This window comes from Podarcis raffonei, chromosome 1 (genome assembly GCF_027172205.1).
Source record: "Podarcis raffonei isolate rPodRaf1 chromosome 1, rPodRaf1.pri, whole genome shotgun sequence".
Classification (NCBI taxonomy): domain Eukaryota; kingdom Metazoa; phylum Chordata; class Lepidosauria; order Squamata; family Lacertidae; genus Podarcis; species Podarcis raffonei.
The window spans coordinates 3,713,521-3,732,803 of NC_070602.1; the positions used below are offsets into that span (position 1 = coordinate 3,713,521).

At 47.7% G+C, this 19,283-nt stretch overlaps 1 protein-coding gene across 17 annotated transcripts in view; it reads right to left on the minus strand.

Moving 5' to 3' along the window:
- NIN (ninein) overlaps nucleotides 1-19,283 on the minus strand; it is a 131,843-nt gene that overhangs the window by 55,429 nt on the left and 57,131 nt on the right. For all 17 annotated transcript variants that reach the window (XM_053386586.1, XM_053386331.1, XM_053386241.1 and 14 more), the window contains 2 exons: nucleotides 3,894-3,933; nucleotides 862-1,049 (listed from right to left, as the gene is read on the minus strand). In XM_053386586.1, coding sequence (XP_053242561.1) covers nucleotides 862-1,049; nucleotides 3,894-3,933 — 228 coding nt within the window. The remainder of the gene's footprint in view (nucleotides 1-861; nucleotides 1,050-3,893; nucleotides 3,934-19,283) is intronic.

Here is a 19,283-nt window from a genome sequence, read left to right on the forward strand (position 1 = left end):
GGCCGAAAGGCTTTGTTCCCCACCGCCAGCATTTTAAAAGCGGTCCGGGATAGCAGGGAAGCGCGCTGCACTTTCCCGCTATCCCGGACCGCTTTTAAAATGCTGGCCGTTGGGAGCAAAGTCTTTTGCCCCCCGCCGGCCTTCAGAAGAGGTCCTGGACCTCTTCTGAAGGCCGGCGGGGGGCAAAAGTCTTTGCTCCCCCCCGCCTGCCTTCCCAGGATAGCGGAGAAGCGCAGCGCGTTTCTCCGCTATCCCGGACAGCTTTTGAAGGCAGGCGGGGGGGGGGGGGAGCAAAGACTTTCGCCCACCGCCTGCCTTCAGAAGACCTCTGCTGTCCTGGGGGCTTTTAAAATGCTGGGGGTCGGCAGCGAAGGCTTTGCTGCCGCCCGCCAGCATTTTAAGATTGCCCCGGTACAGCGGAGAAGTCTCCGCTGTCCCGGGGGCTTTTAAAATGCTGGCGGTCGGCAGCAAAGCCCTCCTGTCCCCGGAGCTTGCGGGGCGGGAGGTGGGGAGAAGGGATTTCTTCCCACCGCCAGCCTTCAGAACAGCCTTCTGAAGGCTGGCGGTGGGAAGAAAAGCCCTTGTCCCCCCCCCCAGCCTTCAGAAGAGGTCAGGGGACAGACTGTCCCCGGACCTGGTCTGAAGGCGGTTTCCATAGGAACACATTGATTGATTTTCAATGCATTCCTATGGGAAACCGTGCTTCGCAAGACGAAAAACTCGCAAGAAGAAAAAACTTGTGGAACGAATTAATTTCGTCTTGCGAGGCACCACTGTATTACTATTATTATTATTATTATATCTGCAGCCATGGCAGCCAGCCTGAATTGAGAAGAAGGGGAAGGTGCTCAGAATGGGTACCTGCATGTCAACATTCTGCAAGCCGTACTGTTTGCAAATGGAGACCAGCTTCTTCCTGCTGAGATGCCCGTCTCTGGAGATGCCTAGGCTCTCGCAGACCTCGTGCAGCTTCTCCTCTATCCAGTCTTGAGTGGGGGAGATGTTTGGGGAGGCATTCAGGTCGTCGGGATTCCAGAATCTCAACTGACCTTATAGGGGGAAAAAGAAGAATAAGGTTGTCTTGAAAAAGAAACACGGTTAAGAAGAAAATAATAATAATAACAAAACAACAACAACAACAACAGGAAGTTTTCAAAACATATCTTAAGAAGAATTGTTGCATAATAATAATAAGAATAATAATAATAATAATAATAATAATAATAATAATAATAATAAATTATTTATACCCCGCCTTCCCCAGCCAAGACCGGGGAAAGAGGGGGAGGGAATCAAATTGACTCCAAGCCAAAGGCCAGGCGGAACAACTCTGTCTTACAGACCCTGTGGAAAGAAATCAGATCCTGCAGGGCCCTGGCCTCATGAGACAGAGCGTTCCACCAGGGTGGGGCCAGTGTTGAAAAGGCCCTGGCTCTGTTTGAGGCTAATCTGACTTCCTTATGGCCCGGGACCTCTAGGGTGTTGCTATTTATGGACCTTAAGGTCCTCCGTGGGGCATACTGGGAGAGGTGGTCCTGTAGGTACGAGGGTCCTAGGCCGTGAAGGGCTTTAAAGGTCAAAATCAGCACCTTAAATCTGACCCCGTACTCTACCGGGAGCCAGTGCAGCTGGAAAAGCACTGGGTGAATATGATCCCATGGCAGAGACCCCGTGAGGAGCCACGCCGCAGCATTTTGCACCCGCTGGAGTTTCTGAGACAGCTTCAAGGGCAGCCCCGCGTAGAGCGAATTACAGTAGTCAAGCCTGGACGTGACCGTCGCATGGATCACTGTGGCCACATCGGGGCGGGAAAGGTAAGGGACCAAAAGCAGAGCACTAGTTGCTGAAAGCAGAAGGCAAATCCATGAGGGAGATTCGTAACTCGCTGGATTATTGTAACTCGCTCTACGTGGGGCTGCCCTTGAGACTGACCCAGAAACTCCAGGGGGTGCAGTATGCTGTGGCGAGACTCCTTATAGGGTCCTCGCCACGGGTTCACATTCACCCGGTGTTATACCAGCTACACTGGCTCCCGGTGGAGTACAGGATCAGGTTTAAGGTGCTGGTTTTAACCTTTAAAGCCCTATACGCCCTAGGACCCTCGTACCTAGGGAACCGCCTCTCCTGGTATGTCCCACAGAGGAACTTACGGTCTTCAAACAAAAACATCCTGAAGGTCCCAGGCCACAGGGAGGTTAGGCTGGCCTCAACCAGAGCCAGGGCTTTTTCGGCTGTGGCCCCGATCTGGTGGAACGCTCTGTCACAAGAGACTAGGGCCCTGTGGGACTTGACATCTTTCCGCAGGGCCTGCAAGACGGAGCTGTTCCACCAGGCCTTTGGCCAAGGCACAGCCTGACCCCCTCCTTCGGTAATTCTTTACAGAACTCTAGCCCAATGGTTGCCATCAATTTGATTTGAACTGATTTTATAATGAATTGATTTTAGAATCCTGTATTATTTTACTGCTGTTAGCCGCTCTGGGCCCGGCTTCGGCTGGGGAGGGCGGGATATAAATAAAATTTTATTATTTATTATTATTATAACTGCTTGATCTACTGAAATCAATGTTGCCGGATGAAGAAAAGCATGTTTTGTCGGGAGCCTAAACGAAAGCATCGTTGGTGCCCGCAGAACATCTTTGGGGAGGGAATCCCAGAAACAGGATGTGCAAGTTCTGACTAGCATCAGAGACTAATTCAAATAAGTTCTGGCTTTTATATCTTCAGAAGCGTGGCTGCTGCTTTTTTGCCTCAGTAGGCCTCCCTGCAAACGGAGGTTATTTACTCCAGGTCTACTCTAACTCAGTTTTGCAAATCTGGTGCTCTCCAGATGTTCTGGACTACAAATCCCATAAGCCCCAGCCAGCTGGGATTTGTAGTCCAAAACATCTGGACCAGGTTGGAGAAGCTTGCATTAATTTAATTAGTTTGCAAAGTACTTCTGCCATCACCCTGAGACTATAATGAAGTGCAGACTGAAGCTCTGTCGTGTCCTCTCCCAAAAACTTGCTTTATTTTTCTTCTCTCTTTTCGGAGAGTTCTGGAGAACGTGAAAGCTCACTCACAGCCTGTAGGGTTTTATAGTTCTAGTGTGGATTTCACCCCTCCCCAAAGAGATTAACAACACTGCCTTGATATGAAAGAAAGGAAGAAAATATCTGTTTGTCTAGCAACAACGGAATTGATTCTAATATATTTCTCTCCACCCTCCCTTGCTCAGAGAGAGGAACCTAGGGCTGAACTCTGCACTGGAGCCTGATTCTGAGCTTTGCACTCTGGCATCCCTTGCGAGTTTGCAAAAGAAATTCTGGAGACCACGTGGCGAAGCCGCTCAAGGCAGCTAATGTCTTGGGACAGATCAGAGCTCTCCATAAAAATCTATACAGCAAGCGTTAGTATGTGGAAGCAACCCAAGAGCATGTTGGGAAATAAAGCATGATGCGGGGGGGTGGTTGTGTGTGTGTGTGTGTGTGTGTGTGTGTGAGAGAGAGAGAGAGAGAGAGAGAGAGAGGGAGAGAGGCAGAAACAAGGCACATGAATGAATAAATACAATTTGAAGGCAGGGCGACTTCTGGGTTGGCTCCTATCCCTGTGGAAATGCTGGAACCCAATTTAAATGGCAAACCCAGCAGAAACGTTGGCATTCTGATCCGAAATCCCACATTTTGAAACAGCGAGAGTGTGCTAGTTGCCCGTTTTGCAGCTCTGATTTGAAAGCGCAAGAGCACTAAAAAAACCCATTCATTTCTCACTCTATAGCTGCCCTCGCTATAGAGTCCATTATACTTAAAACACTTATTTGTATTTATCAACTTAGGAGGAGGGAAACACCTTCTCCCTAACTCCATGAATTAAGACAAGATCCGCAGAGGGGCTACCGCCTTCCTCTCTTACCTTCCGCCTCATACTCTTCGCTGTCTTGGGATCTCCAGTGCTGAGAGAGAGAGAGAGAGAGAGAGAGAGAAACAGAAATCAGTTTCCTCTTTCAAATGCAGGTGTGGATAGTCTGAAGGATGGGGAAACCCCATTGTTAGCCCAGAACAACAAAACCAATCAAGAGTCTGATTTTGACACCTTAGGGACTAGTAGATTTATTGCAGAAGATGTTTTAGAAGCCAGACAGGCAGTGCCGGATTTACGTATAAGCTAAACAAGCTATAGCTTAGGGGCCCACTCTCTTGGGGGTCCCCAAAAAATTAAAAGGAAAAAATAACTGGATGTGCATTTCCAAAATATAAGATAAAAAACAAATAAAATAAAACCTACATACAGCAACAGTGTTTTGTGTTGTGTAGGCTCCTATGATGTAAGTCATAGCCCCGCCTGCTAGCCTGCTCCCTCAAATATCACTGCTTTGCTCCTTTCTATCTACAGTGGTATCTTGGTTCTCAAAATTAATCCGTTCAGGAAGTCTGTTCCAAAACCAAAGAGTTCCAAAACCAAGGTGCGCTTTTCCATAGAAAGTACAGGGGTACCTCAGGATGTGAATGGGATCTGTTCCAGAGCCCCGTTCGCATCCTGAACAGAATGTAAGACACGACAGTGCGTCTGCATGTGTGTGGGTCGCGTTTCGCCGCTTCCACGCATGCGTGTGACGTCATTTTGTCCGTCTGTGCATGAGCGAGTGGCAAAACCTGGAAGTAACGCGCTCCGCTACTTCCGGGTCGCCACAGAGCGCAACACGAAAATACTTATCCTGAAGCGTATTTATCTTGAGGTATGACTGTATAGTCATACCTCAGGTTACAGACACTTCATGTTGTGCGTTTTCAGGTTGTGCACCACGCCGAACCCGGAAGTACCGGAACGGATTACCTCCGGGTTTTGGCACTTTGTGCATGCGCAGAAGTGCTAAATCGTGCATGCACAGAAGCGCTGAATTGTGACCTGCGTGTGTGCAGATGCGGCGCTGCAGGTTGTGAACACTGCGGGTTGCGAACGTGCCTCCCGCATGGATCACATTCGCAACCGGAGCGTCCACTGTAATGCAAATAAATTACCATATAGCAAATATTCAACAGAAAAACCAGTGACAATTTGTTGTTGACAAAGGACAGCTGGACATATAAAGGGCCCCATTACCTTCAGTAGCTTAGGGCCGCATCAAACCTAAATCCGGCCCTGCAGACAGGTATTATGTGCTCAGGTGACTGCCTCCATGTATTTGACAGCTCCTGACCACAAAAAAATTCCACCCCAGTGCTGGGAGTGACTACCCTTTTTTGTGGTCCTGGGAGGGGAAGGCCTATGCCTTCTTCTTCTTCTTCTTTGGCGATCACTTGTAGCCGAGTAAGATTGTCTTCCATAAACACGGTTTTAACAATGAGTCCGTAAGTGACTGTGGAGGCCAATTCTGGATCCACACATCCTTCCACAGTGGGGACATAGGTTTCCTGGTGAGAGTTGATCATGGCGTGGATTTGCCAAGCGTGCCTTCCTCTTAGCACGTTTCTCCCTTGAGTCCTGAGTTCGAGTGTCTTCAAAGCCCATGACACCTTTGGAAAAGGCTGTTCTCCAACTGGAGCGCTCGCAGGCCAGTGTTTCTCAGTTGTTAGTGTTTATACTACATTTTTAAAGATTTGCCTTGAGAGAGTCTGTAAACCTCTTTTGTTGACCACCAGCATTACGTTTTCCATTTTTAAGTTCGGAATAGAGTAGTTGCTTTGGAAGACGATCATCAGGCATCCACACAACATGACCAGTCCAACGAAGTCCACCCCCCAACCCTTATTTTCCAGTGTCAATTGTCCCCCTCTACTCTTGGGGCCATTTATAACAATGAAGAAGGGGTTCCCGAGGGGTCCCCAGTTCCTTGTTACACAAATGCAGCAGAATAACCAGCTTCCCATCTCTGCCATCCTGTATGACGGAAAGGAACAAATGTACTGGTCTACCCTGCAGGGTAGCTACCTTGATGCTTTTGAATTATGGTGCTGGAGGAGACTCTTGAGAGTCAAATCAAGACAGCATCTTAAAAAGCAGAGACATCACCTTGCCAACAAAGGTCTGTATAGTTAAAGCTATGGTTTTCCCAGTGGTGATGTATGGAAGTGAGAGCTGGACCATAAAGAAGGCTGATCACCAAAGAATGGCTGCTTTAGAATTATGGTGCTGGAGGAGACTCTTGAGAGTCCCATGGACTGCAAGAAGATCAAACCTCTCCATTCTGAAGGAAATCAGCCCTGAGTGCTCACTGGAAGGACAGATCCTGAAGCTGAGGCTCCAAGACTTTGGCCACCTCAGGAGAAGAGAAGACTCCCTGGAAAAAACCCTGATGTTGGGAAAGACGGAGGGCACAAGGAGAAGGGGATGACAGAGGACGAGATGGTGGGACAGTGTTCTCGAAGCTACCAGCATGAGTTTGACCAATCTGCGGGAGGCAGTGGAAGACAGGAGTGCCTGGTGTGCTCTGGTCCAGGGGGTCACAAAGAGGCGGACACGACTAAACAACTAAACAACTACAACAAACCTTGCAGGGGGAGTTGAAATATTTACTGAAATCACAGCGTTCCAAGTGCTTGAAACATGCCTCCCTCCCTGCACAATCACACGCTGTTTGCAGCAACTTGGAGCTTCTTCTCAGCTGCGACGGCAGGGGGTTGGACTAGATGACCCTCAGGGTACCTTTGCAGCTCTAGGATTCTGTGATTCTTCTAGAAAATGGGCAGAGGTAGAGGCCTCAAAACCTCCCTGCACAGCCGCATGGATTTACCCAGCGATGAGCAGCGCCCAGGGCAGGGGGATGAGGACAAGGAGGAACCCCTTGCCTATATCTAGGAAGCCAGAATCGGTGTCATTCCAAGGACACACCAGCTTGCGTCTCTCTCCTCCGGCTAAACATCTGTCTTTCCATGCACAACACTTTTAGCTACTGTAGGAATCAGGCAGCGGCGGCTCCTCCCCTCTCTCCAAGTGCCAGGCAACGATAATGGCTGGTTTATTTTTAAAATGTGCATCAAAGCAGTTCATACGCGTTTTTGAACTGATACAACATCCCCTTTCCTCCACTGGGAGATCCACCCCCTCAGCCGCTCACGGAACAATTCACTCCTTATTTATACAAAGCTGCAACCCGCCCCCCCCCCACAATAACCACACACACACAACCCAGACTCAAGCTTCCAAAAGGGCGGAATTGGCCGTTAACATTCCTCCGTTTAAAAGATGCTCATTTTTTTAAAAATTGCATTCATGTGACTGATGCATTTGAAAGCAGAGCCACCGAGCGCTTGGCAAAAGCTCTGGCGTCACGAAAATAATAATGCTTCTCATTCAGATTACGGCTAAAAATGCAATTAATCTACTGGAGTAGCCATGGAAACTGGATTAGGTCACTCTATTTTTCAGAACTCCTGTTGCATGCTCCTGCTCCATAATCTGAAAGATTGGGAAGTGGGGGGGGGTGAGGGAGACCCCAAACTCAAGCAGGGAAGTACACAGGTCTTGGGCTGAGATCCACCTCCATCATTCAGCCCAGACATGGAGGTCCAGCTTCGAAGGCCTTCTGGCGCTTCCTTCACTGCGAGAAGTGAAGTTACAGGGAACCAGGCAGAGGGCCTTCTTGGTGGTGGTGCCCGCCTTGTGGAACACCCTCCCGTCAGATGTCAATGCAATAAACAACTATCTGACTTTTAGAAGACATCTGAAGGCAGCCCTGTTTAGGGAAGTTTTTAATGTTTAATGCTGTATTGTGTTTTTAATATTTTGTTGGAAGCCGCCCAGAGTGGCTGGGGAAACCCAGCCAGATGGGTGGGGTATAAATAACAAATTTATTTACAGGTAGGTAGCCGTGTTGGTCTGCCGTAGTCGAAACAAAACAATAATAATAATAAAATCCTTCCAGTAGCACCTTAGAGGCCAACTAAGTTTGTTACCGGTATGAGCTTTCATATCTGAAGAAGTGTGCATGCACACGAAAGCTCATACCAATAACAAACTTAGTTGGTCTCTAAGGTGCTACTGGAAGGAATTTTTTTATTTAATAAAATTATTAGGGAAGCTTTTAATGTTTGATGCATTACTGTATTTTAATATTGTGTTGGAAGCTGCCCAGAGTGGGCGGGGTATAAATAATAACATCATCATCATCATCATCGTTATTATTATATTCTAAGAGCAGTATTGTCTGTGCTGATTGGCAGCCACTCTCCAGAATTTCAGACAGCACATTCCCTGTCCAACCACCAGGGATGCCTGGAACACGCAAAACTCCATCACTGATTATAGCACAGCCCACAAGCTCCCCAATGGGAACTCGTCAGGCATAATTTCCTCCCAAAATGCTGGCTCTCCAGGCACCAACTCCCACCTGCATCGAGGGAGGGTGTGTACCTGACTGAGGTCCACTCCTGATTTCATCTCAGGGACAATCCCAGAGGGCAGGTCATAGGTTTTCACAGGTTTTCACAATGATTTCCCAGTGACTTTGGGGTTCGCCTCAAGGGGCTGATTTTGGAAACACTTAAACATGCACCAAGATTACAGTTCGTGAAGCAGTATATTTTTTAACCATGTTCTTCCAGAACTTTTTAATTAATTTATTCCTGGCATGGAACCTGGGCCCTGACACAGAGCAAACCTACCAAATTCCATTGCTTTCAAATGGGGGGGGGGTATTTCCAGGAGATAGCTCAGCCTCCCCTCATCTGTCCAGGAAGTAAAATGTAAACACAACATGTGACTGTCTGATGCCTGACGCACTGAATGCACAGAGGGTTTTGCAAAAAAACCACACACGCTCTCTCCAAGGTCACAGATTTGAGCGCAGAAACTGGGGGCTGATTTGGCCAACCAAGTTCACAAAGAATCCTAATAATAATTTTTTTAAGCAGCCTAAAGATTTGCTAAACATTGTGTCGATCAGCCTGCTCTGCTTTAGAGGCAGTGGAATTAAGGAATTAGGGAGAACTGGTTTCTCGTTTCCCTCAAATGACCTGTGATGATAAAAAAAAAATGTCTGGAAATGCAGAAAGGAAGAATGCAAGCAACTCTTTCTGGCACCAGACAAAAAGGAACGAGGGACGTTTGCTTTTCATTTCATGAACAAGGTGAAACTGGGAGTAAAAATGAGCACACACAGAGAGAAGCTTCCATATGGCATTGTCCACTGTGGTTCAAAACAAACAAATCCTTTAATATGGGGCTGCCCAGCATGGTATTTGGGACCCCATGACATCCTTGAGTGAACATGGATACATTTTTCTCCCTGGAAAAGGCTCAGATTAATTCTGCTGGCTCCATCTTTCACAAGATTGCGTGAAAAAGGGGGATGTACATGTATATAGGGACGTGGGTGGCGCTGTGGGTTAAACTTGCCGATCAGAAGGTTGGCGGTTCGAATCCCCGCGACGGGGTGAGCTCCCGTTGTTCGGTCCCTGCTCCTGCCAACCTAGCAGTTCGAAAACACGTCAAAGTGCAAGTAGATAAATAGGTACCACTCCGGCGGGAAGGTAAACGGCGTTTCCGTGCGCTGCTCTGGTTCGCCAGAAGTGGCTTAGTCATGCTGGCCACATGACCCGGAAGCTGTACGCCGGCTCACTCGGCCAGTAAAGCGAGATGAGCGCTGCAACCCCAGAGTCGGTCACGACTGGACCTAATGGTCAGGGGTCCCTTTACCTTTACATTACATGTATATACTTTTTCTGGTGGGAGGAGAATTCACTGGGGAAGGAGCATGGGAGTAGCCAAGGGTGGGAGCAGCTGCCCCTCAAATCCTCAAGAAGTCTTGAAAAGCGTTAAAAATACTCAATTAACTGAGGTTCTGCTGCCCTAACAGAAGCCTGCCCCCCGTAATGTCCTGTGGGGGGGGGGCGTTTCTCCCAATTTAAAAAATCCTGGCTGTGCTCATGGAAGAAGTGAGAGAAGGAGCCAGATGTGGAGTCGCATCCATAGCACTCACTCAAAATCTAGAGGTTTCCACAAGCCCAAAAGGGACTGGCAGCCTCTGGAGTAAACAATCCATTTATCCAGCCTAGACAGAACACAGCAGCAGCATGTTTGCAAAGAGCTGCAGAATATGCGCACTGCCTGGGCGGCACTGGATCCCGGTGGAGTACAGGGTCAGGTTTAAGGTGCTGGTTTTGACATTTAAAGCCCTATGTGGCCTAGGACCCACGTACCTACGGGACCGCCTCTCCTGGTATGTCCCGCGGATGACAACATAAGGTGGTTAGACTGGTCTCAACTAGGGCCAGGGCCTTTTCAGTACTGGCCCCGACTTGGTGGAACGCTCTGTCCCAAGAGACCAGGGACCTATGGGACTTGACATCTTTCCACAGGGCCTGCAAGACGGAGCTGTTCCGCCTGCCTTTGGTTTGGACTCCGTCCCACCTTATGTTTCCCTCCCCCCTTATGGTCTTGATTTATTGGCTACTTTAAAATGAGGCTGCATTTTAAATTGAATTTTAACTTGTATTTTAAATTGGTTTTTTTCTCCTTCCTCTCTTTTCCCCCTATTATGTTTTTACTGAGATTTTATTGGTGTTAGCCGTGCTGAGCCCGGCTCTGGCCGGGGAGGGTGGGATATAAATATTATTATTATTATTATTATTATTATTATTATTATTATTATTACACAGGATGGATGGCGGCTAATGGATTGAAGTTGAATCCTGACAAGACAGAAGTACTGTTTTTGGGGGACAGGGGGCGGGCTGGTGTGGGGGACTCCCTGGTCCTGAATAGGGTAACTGTGCCCCTGAAGGACCAGGTGCGCAGCCTGGGAGTCATTTTGGACTCACAGCTGTCCATGGAGACGCAGATCAATTCTGTATCCAGGGCAGCTGTCTACCAACTCCACCTGGTATGCAGGCTGAGACCCTACCTGCCCGCGGATTGTCTCTCCAGAGTGGTGCATGCTCTAGTTATCTCCCGCTTGGACTACTGCAATGCGCTCTACGTGGGGCTACCTTTGAAGGTGACTTGGAAACTACAACTAATCCAGAATGCGGCAGCTAGACTGGTGACTGGGGGTGGCCGCCGAGACCACATAACATCGGTCTTGGCTCCCAGTACGTTTCCGAGCACAATTCAAAGTGCTGGTGTTGACCTTTAAAGCCCTAAACGGCCTCGGCCCGGTATACCTGAAGGAGCGTCTCCACCCCCATCGTTCTGCCCGGACGCTGAGGTCCAGCACTGAGGGCCTTCTGGCGGTTCCCTCATTGCAAGAAGCAAAGCTACAGGGAACCAGGCAGAGGGCCTTCTCGGTAGTGGCGCCCGCCCTGTGGAACACCCTCCCATCAGATGTCAAAGCGATAAACAACTACCTGACATTCAGAAGACATCTTAAGGCAGCCCTCTTCAGGGAAGTTTTTAATCTGTGATGTTTTAGTGTATTTTTGCTTTCTATGGAAGCAGCCCAGAGTGGCTGGGGAAACCCAGCCAGATGGGCGGGGTACAAATAATAAATTATTATTATTATTATTATTACAGCTGGGCCCCTGAGCAGTGACACCAGGTTCAAATTCTGCCTGCGATGGCAACTTGTATGCATAGGGAGATGGCAGGCAATGGTTGCACCTTCCCACATGGGAACAGTTGAAGGGTATGGGCTGGAAGTCACATAGGTGCGCACAAAGCGCAAAAATATGTGGGTGTGTAGAAGTCAAGAGAGCAGATGATTCAGCTGGTTTTCACCTACACCAGTTGCTTCTAAGGCGCTGTTCTGAAATATATGTGTATATACATGGCTGGGTATGGTTTATATGGATCTGCAATAGTAGCAATGCATAACAAGGAACTTAGGAAGCTGCTGTACACAGAGTCGGACCACAGAGTCCGTCTAGCTCAGGACTGTCTACACTGACAGGCAGCAGCTCAGGGCTCTCCTGGTCCTTCTTGGAGATGATGGGAATTGAAGCAGGGACATTTTGCATGGAAAATAGATGCTGTGCCTCTCAGCAAACCAATTAAAATGGCTTCACAAGCAATAATTTCTGAAAGAGTGCATATAAATGTATGATCACAGTGTATGTATATATACAGTGGTACCTCTGGATGCGAATGGGATCCGTTCCGAAGCCCTGTTCGCATCCTGAAGCGAACGCAACCCTTGTCTGCGGGTCGCGATTCACCGTGTCTGCGCATGCGTGTGACGTCATTTTGAGCGTCTGCGCATGCGTGAGCGGCGAATCCCAGAAGTGACATGTCCTGTTACTTCCAGGTCACCGCGAAGCGCAACTTTAACCTGAGGTATGACTGTATATGTTTCACTTTTATTACAAATGCTATAGTATCTTTCCAAATAAACCCTGTGGGGTGTAGCCCAGTTTATTAGAATTCCCTCCCTAGATAAGATTCTTTGTCCTCTAACCTTAGGAGGATGCAACTGTTGAAGGTTTAGGGAAAGGGAACACAGCGGAGACTAATAATAATTAATCATCATCATCATCATCATCATACACCTTACAAACAGCCACAAAAGTTTTAAGGAGAATTGGAGGGGGCAGGGGAAACCAGGGGAGAAATACAAAAAAACCCCGTGAGGCCTTTTTGCACAACGTTTCTCCGCCCCCTACCACAAAAAGGCCATTCTCAAAAAAACCCGCAAAAACATTCCGAAAATCCAGAACCTGCAGAAAGATTCTGTGAGCACCTGCCAACTTCGGTTAGTTATTTATTTATTTATTTATTTATTTATTTATTTATTTATTTATTTATTTATTTGACATTGTTTTAATGAAAATCCCAGTTCTCAAGCTTTTCCCATACAAAAACTACAAAATAAATGCCTCATTGGGCTGGAGCAGTAAAAGGCAATGGTTCACCAATCTGATCTGCAGTCAAAAGTGCAGAATACAGCTGCGTAGGCACTAATTTCAATTTCTTCCAGGAACGTCCAAATTAATCACTCCCCTCAAATTTCTAATTTTTAAAATTCACAATATTTGCATAGATATATTATTACAAGCTTGGCTTTGAACAATTCTAACACAACATGCAATTTAATAGTCACGTTAGGCAACAGTCACAAGAGGGGCAACTTACTATACTTTTAATGTACCTCTTCCTATTCAAATGAAGTGTGTAATTTTACTTTGGTTTAATTCTGACGGCCAATTGCCGGGAGCAGAGCTGGCCATCAAAGCTCTCCCAATGGCAATCCAGTTGCTTCTGCAAGCATCCCCTCTAAGCCCGCTCAGATTAAGGGCCCCCAATTGTATCCAGACACCAACCTCCTTGGCTGGCTTAGCTCCACACACACACACACATCCTCATTACCATAGCCCAGGCTCAAGACAAGAGCCCATTGTGAAGAGGAGGCAAACGAGGCGAGAGGTCAAGCCACCCCAAAATGGCGCCCCAGAAGGCAAGCCGTCGGCCGGGAGACAAAAGGGGGCGCTTCCAGGGGCTCTGTTGCCACTCCAGGTATCCTGGCCCAGATGGCCGTTGTTCTGCAGCTGGATGAAGGTCACGTGCATTACTAGCTCCGCCGCCCTGGATTCCAGGAGCGCATTATTCCGATAGACGCCCAGCCCTCGCTGCCTGGAAGAACAGATGGCCTCCAAGTTGCACAATGACCAGGCTCAAGACCCGTGGAAGCATCTGCAGCTCGGCATTCTCGCCCAGAGAAATCTCCTCACCCTCCCAGCTCCCACCCGGCCATCTGCTGCCGGAAGACGGACCTTTTCTTCTCTACAGGAATATATATTGTCAATTAAAAGCGGCCGGGGTGGGGCTGGGGAGCTCACCCCCAGTGGACTTTGTCTCACAGCACAAACACACATGTTTTTTGGGGGGGAGGCCCTGCGATAAATCAAGAGCCCGGTTATCGGTTCGAGTGGCAGGCCTGGAGGCACGTGCGCTGGGCTGTTCCTCTTGCTGGACTGTGCAAATTTGCTTTTGTTTGTTTCTTTTTTTCATGGCAGAGCTTAGATGCTGCTTGCTTGCAATAAATCCTCTAAGTGGCTTACAAAGAAAGCCGCCAACATTAAAATGACCGGTAAGAGAAAGCTGAAAGCAAGTATGTAAAAACATTGCAAAAAGCTGAAATCCGGAGTGAGCAAAAGTGATTGGAAGACATGCCAGAATTCTCTAAGTGTGGAAGGCTTGCAACAACAACAAGAAGTTTCAAGACAAAAAGGGTATAGTTATGTCAGTAGGTAAGGAGCTCCAAAATGTGGGTGTTGCCACACTAAAATATTGATTTCTTACAATATTCTTACACTGCAACAGGACCAGTGACATACTTTGGGGATTTGGTATCCTGTTTTATGGCTTTATATTGATTTATTGTCCTTGTTAGGTTTCATATATTCTATGTTGCACACCACTTTGCTTTTAAAAAAATGTATGAATAAGTTTATAAATAGTATTTAACATTAATTAATAACAACAATACAGTGGTACCTTGGTTTACGAACTTAATCCATTCCAGAAATCCGTTCTTAAACCAAAGCATTCTTAAACCAAGGCGTGCTTTCCCATAGCAGCGGGGGACTCAATTTACAAATGGAACACACTCAACATGTTCTGCTTCCAAGGCAAAGTTCACAAACCAAAACGCCTACTTCCGGGTTTGCAGCATTCTTAATATAAGGAAGACACTAGTTGAAACAATGTAACTATTTAATTTGTAAAAATTTGGAAATTCAATAAAAATTATACAGTCGTACCTTGGAAGTTGAACGGAATCTGCTCGGAAGTCTGTTTGACTTCCAAAACATTCAGAAACCAAAGCGCGGCTTCTGATTGGCTGCAGGAAACTCCTGCAGCCAATCGGAATCCCTGTCGGACGTTTGGCTTCCAAAAACAGTTCACAAACCGGAACAGCCATTTCCGGGTTTGTGGCGTTCGGGAGCCAAAAGGGTTCGAGAACTAAGCTGTTCGAAAACCAAGGTACGACTGGATAGGGGGAAAAGAACATTACATGTGAATAAGCGTACAAGTGTACAGCTCAACTATTGTGTACTTGGATTATACAGTCGAACGGAACATGTGAACAGCCCTTAGTTGCCACTGGTGCCTAGCAAGTCACACTCTGGCTGCCCCACCCATCCCATAATGACAACTTAACACCCTCAAATAAAACCTTCAATGTAAGAAGAGGCTGCTGGATCAGACCAGGGGCCCATCTAGTCCAGCACCCCATTCTCACAATGGCCAATGAGATGCCTGTGGGAAGCCTGGAAGCAGGATTCGAACACAACACACACGTCTCAGCAACTGATATTTTGAGGCACAATGGAGGAGGCAGAGCATAGCTAACCTTCCCATTCAGAGACAGCATCTTTCTCTATGCCAGAGGAATGGAAATGATCGGGAATTGTGCTAGAGCACCACTGCACATGAGGGACGCAGGTGGCGCTGTGGGTTAAACCACAAAGCCTAGGACTTGCTGATCAGAAGGTCGGCAGTTTGAATCCCCGCAATGACGAGGTGAGCTCCTGTTGCTCGGTCCCTGCTCCTGCCAACCTAGCAGTTCAAAAGCACGTCAAAGTGCAAGTAGATAAATAGGTACCGCTCCGGCGGGAAGGTAAACGGCGTTTCCGTGCGCTGCTCTGGTTCGCCAGAAGCGGCTTAGTCATGCTGGCCACATGACACGGAAGCTGTACGCCGGCTCCCTTGGCCAGTAAAGCGAGATGAGCGCTGCAACCCCAGAGTCGGCCACGATTGGACCTAACGGTCAGGGGTCCCTTTACCTTTTTACCACTGCACATGGATCCAGAGTCAATATCAGAAATAAGCAAACATATGCAAATATTTCCTTAACGAGCATTGCTTCCATGTACTGCAGAATGTTGTTTTCTTGGCAAGGAATCTCGATTTATTTTTCTAAGCCAAGCATGCACAGAGCCCAGAAAATAATCCTGCATCCTGGGAGAAGGAAAAAGTGAGCGACGGTTCAGAACAGCTGCTAATAATGCCAAGAGGGAACAGAAAAGAGCGGACTTCAAAATCGGAGGCTGTTCTGTTTTGTCCTGGCATGAACGGATTAGGGGTCTGCTCTCTTTTTGCAATTAAAGCCAGCATTAAAAAAAAGGTAAAGGACTCCTGACAGTTAAGTCCAGTCGTGACTGACTCTGGGGTTGCGGCGCTCATCTCACTTTACTGGCCGAGGGAGCCGATGTACAGCTTCTGGGTCATGTGGTCTGCAGGACTAAGCCGCTTCTGGCGAAACCAGAGCAGCGCACGGAAACGCCGTTTACCTTCCTGCTGGAGTGGTACCTATTTATCTACTTGCACTGGTGTGCTTTCGAACTGCTAGGCTGGCAGGAGCAGGGACTGAGCAACGGGAGCTCAACCCATTGCGGCGATTCGAACCGCCGACCTTCTGATCGGTAAGCCCTAGGCTCTGTTGTTTAGATAACAGCACCACCCATGTCCCAGCATGGAGACCCCCCCAAAACAGGGAAAATATTGGGATGTTCCCAATGTGAGTAGACCCAATGGTTAAATCGTTCCTAGGGCACCCAACTACTGTAGTAAAATGCTGAGAAAGAAATTGAACAATACTACTATGGATGGGCAAGTGGAGAGTTCCCAACTGAAAGGAAAACCCGCCGCCTTAATTAATCCATTCCCCAAGGTATTTTGTGCTTGTCTACTTGAGAACGGGGTGTGGGTGGTGCTGTGGGTTAAACCACAGAGCCTAGGACTTGCCGATCAGAAGGTTGGCGGTTTGAATCCCCGTGACGGGGTGAGCTCCCGTTGTTCGGTCCCAGCTCCTGCCAACCTAGCAGTTCGAAAGCACACCAGTGCAAGTAAATAAATAGGTACCGCTCTGGTGGGAAGGTAAACGGCGTTTCCGTGCGCTGCTCTGGTTCGCCAGAAGCGGCTTAGTCATGCTGACCTCATGACCCAGAGGCTGTACGCCGGCTCCCTCGGCCAATAAAGTGAGATGAGTGCCGCAACCCCAGAGTCGGTCACAACTGGACCTAATGGTCAGGGGTCCCTTTACCCTTTACCTTACTATGGATGGGCAAGTGGAGAGTTCCCAACTAAAAGGAAAACCTGCCTCCTTAATTAATACATTCCCCAAGGGATTTTGGACTTGTCCACTTGGAAACATCCTATGAATGAAGTCATTTTTCATAGATGGTGGATATCCAGAAGAGCATCGCATTCGCAAAGGACTTCCAATGAGTCATTCACAGAAGCTGCCAACTGGCCAACATCAACGTTAGACCTCAAGCTTCAACGTCCAATTGCCTCCCCAAAACGGCATACAATTTTCAAGGAATACAACTCTACCTCTCTGCTGAGAAACTTCCCTTTCTGCTTTGGTCCTCTTGCAGAGAAGGACCCGCAACTGTCCATCGCCAAGGTCTTTTTTCTTCTCGGCTGTTCCCCACACAACTGCAGTGTTTGGGGGCCCTCCAGAATGATGAATGAAACCCAGTTACTTTAGAGGAGTTCCGCAACTTGCACCCTTTCCAGGCAGCCTCCCCAGGCCAACTTACTCCATCTAGGGTTAACATTAACTCCCATAGTAATGTCAGATCTGCTTTCATCGCAGAGCCGGCCCTATTGTTAGACTAAGATTTCTGGTGTCATGAACGGACACTTATTCTTTTCTATTCCATGTTTACTTTCAGGGACAAGGAGATGTTCTTGTGGGATTTCCTGCCTCAGGGGCCAAATTAACCTGGCCAGCCTTGGATCCTAATCCCCAGGATGGAGTAACGAGGGCTGCTATTTCTGATTCTGCCTCAGGCAGCAAAATATATTGAGCCAGCCCTGGTAGCGCGGCATTATGGGTTTGAATAATCTATACTGGCACGGCCGGTGATGTGTTTCCTTCTGCACACCAGTTGGGTAAGGGAAACATTTGTTTGGGAAGTACCTTCATCACCATTGGCCTGTCCATGATGCCCCTTAATATGGATGTTGCCTAGGGCTGCCATAAGTCCAGAATTTCCCAGACATATCTGAGATTCGTCCGTCGGAAATAGCGTCTGGGCAGAATTTTCAAAAATCGGTAAAAATGTTTGGGAAAACCCAGCCATATGGCAACCCAGTGTTGATTTTTGGGTGAATTTCCTAAAAAAAAAAATAGCTCAAAAACTTTTTAAGAGATCTTGCAAAAAATCTGGATTTTCACTTTTTGAAACCCTAATGTTGCCTCACACTAAGTCAGATAATTGGTCCATGTAGCTCACTACTGTCTGCACCAACTGGCAGAAGTTTCCCAAGATTTCATGCAGGTATCCCTCCCTGTCCTACTTGAAGATGCTAAAGATGGTCTACATCCTTCTACATGCAGAGCAGCTGCTCCAACACCGAGATACGGCCCTTTCCTGCTCAATGACATCTCTCCCCAAGGACCTGCCCACTCAAATTCTGGAGACAGCAGCTACCTGCATATTGCTAAATAGATTGATTATTAGAACCCCATGGAATGCTCTCCCATCAGATGACAAGGAAATAAATAACTATACAACTTTTAGAAGACATTGGAACCCTGTATAGGAAAGTTTTAAATGTTCTGTGTTTTATTATGCTTTTATATTTGTTGGAAGCTGCCCAGAGTGGCTGGAGAAACCTATTCAGATGGGCGGGGTATAAACAAACAAACAAACAAACAAACAAACAAATAATAATAAAAATAATAATAAACAGACTCTCTCCTCCAAAGGGCGCTTATCTCTCCCAATCCTCCATCACTCACAGAAGGGGGATCAGCACATTTTCAGCCGCTTTGTCTAAAAACGTCCAAATGAAATTTGGGGAGGAAGAAACATAGGGACCTTTCGACGACGTATTGATGAGATCTCATTAGGCACTTAATAAATCCTCGCCGGGCGAAAGGGGGAATCGCTTGGCACCAGCCTGCTGGGTTTGGGGGAGGAACAGGGCCGCCAACCAATTCCCTTAATTGACTGGCCTTGTTAATTGACTAACCTTTTACACCCATTTTTACAACTAATAGAGAGAGGAATAAAATTCAGAGCGCAGGGCTCCCGGTTTGAGCATCCCTCTGGGAGGCGTCTCACCATTAATTCCAAGGTCAGCGCAGTCCACAGGGCCTGCCGGGGAGATGGATTAGTCTCTCCGTGTTGGGAAGAAAATCCATTATCGAGGGCACAGCTGTAAGAACCGGCTTGTTCACCCAGTTTTACAAGGGCTTGTTCGGAGACCCCGCTGGTTGGCAAAGGCCGCTTACACAAGATCAGCTTCGGAGAGGAAGGAATATGCCAAACTGGAGGGGCACAGAGGGGGAGTCAGTGGACTGCGTCCGATGGAGTGCTAAATAACTTGCGCCATCAATGCCAGGATTCACACTTGCGCAGTAGAACTTCCTCCCCTTCTCCTCTCCCCACATGACCCTGAAATCTGTTCTGTGGG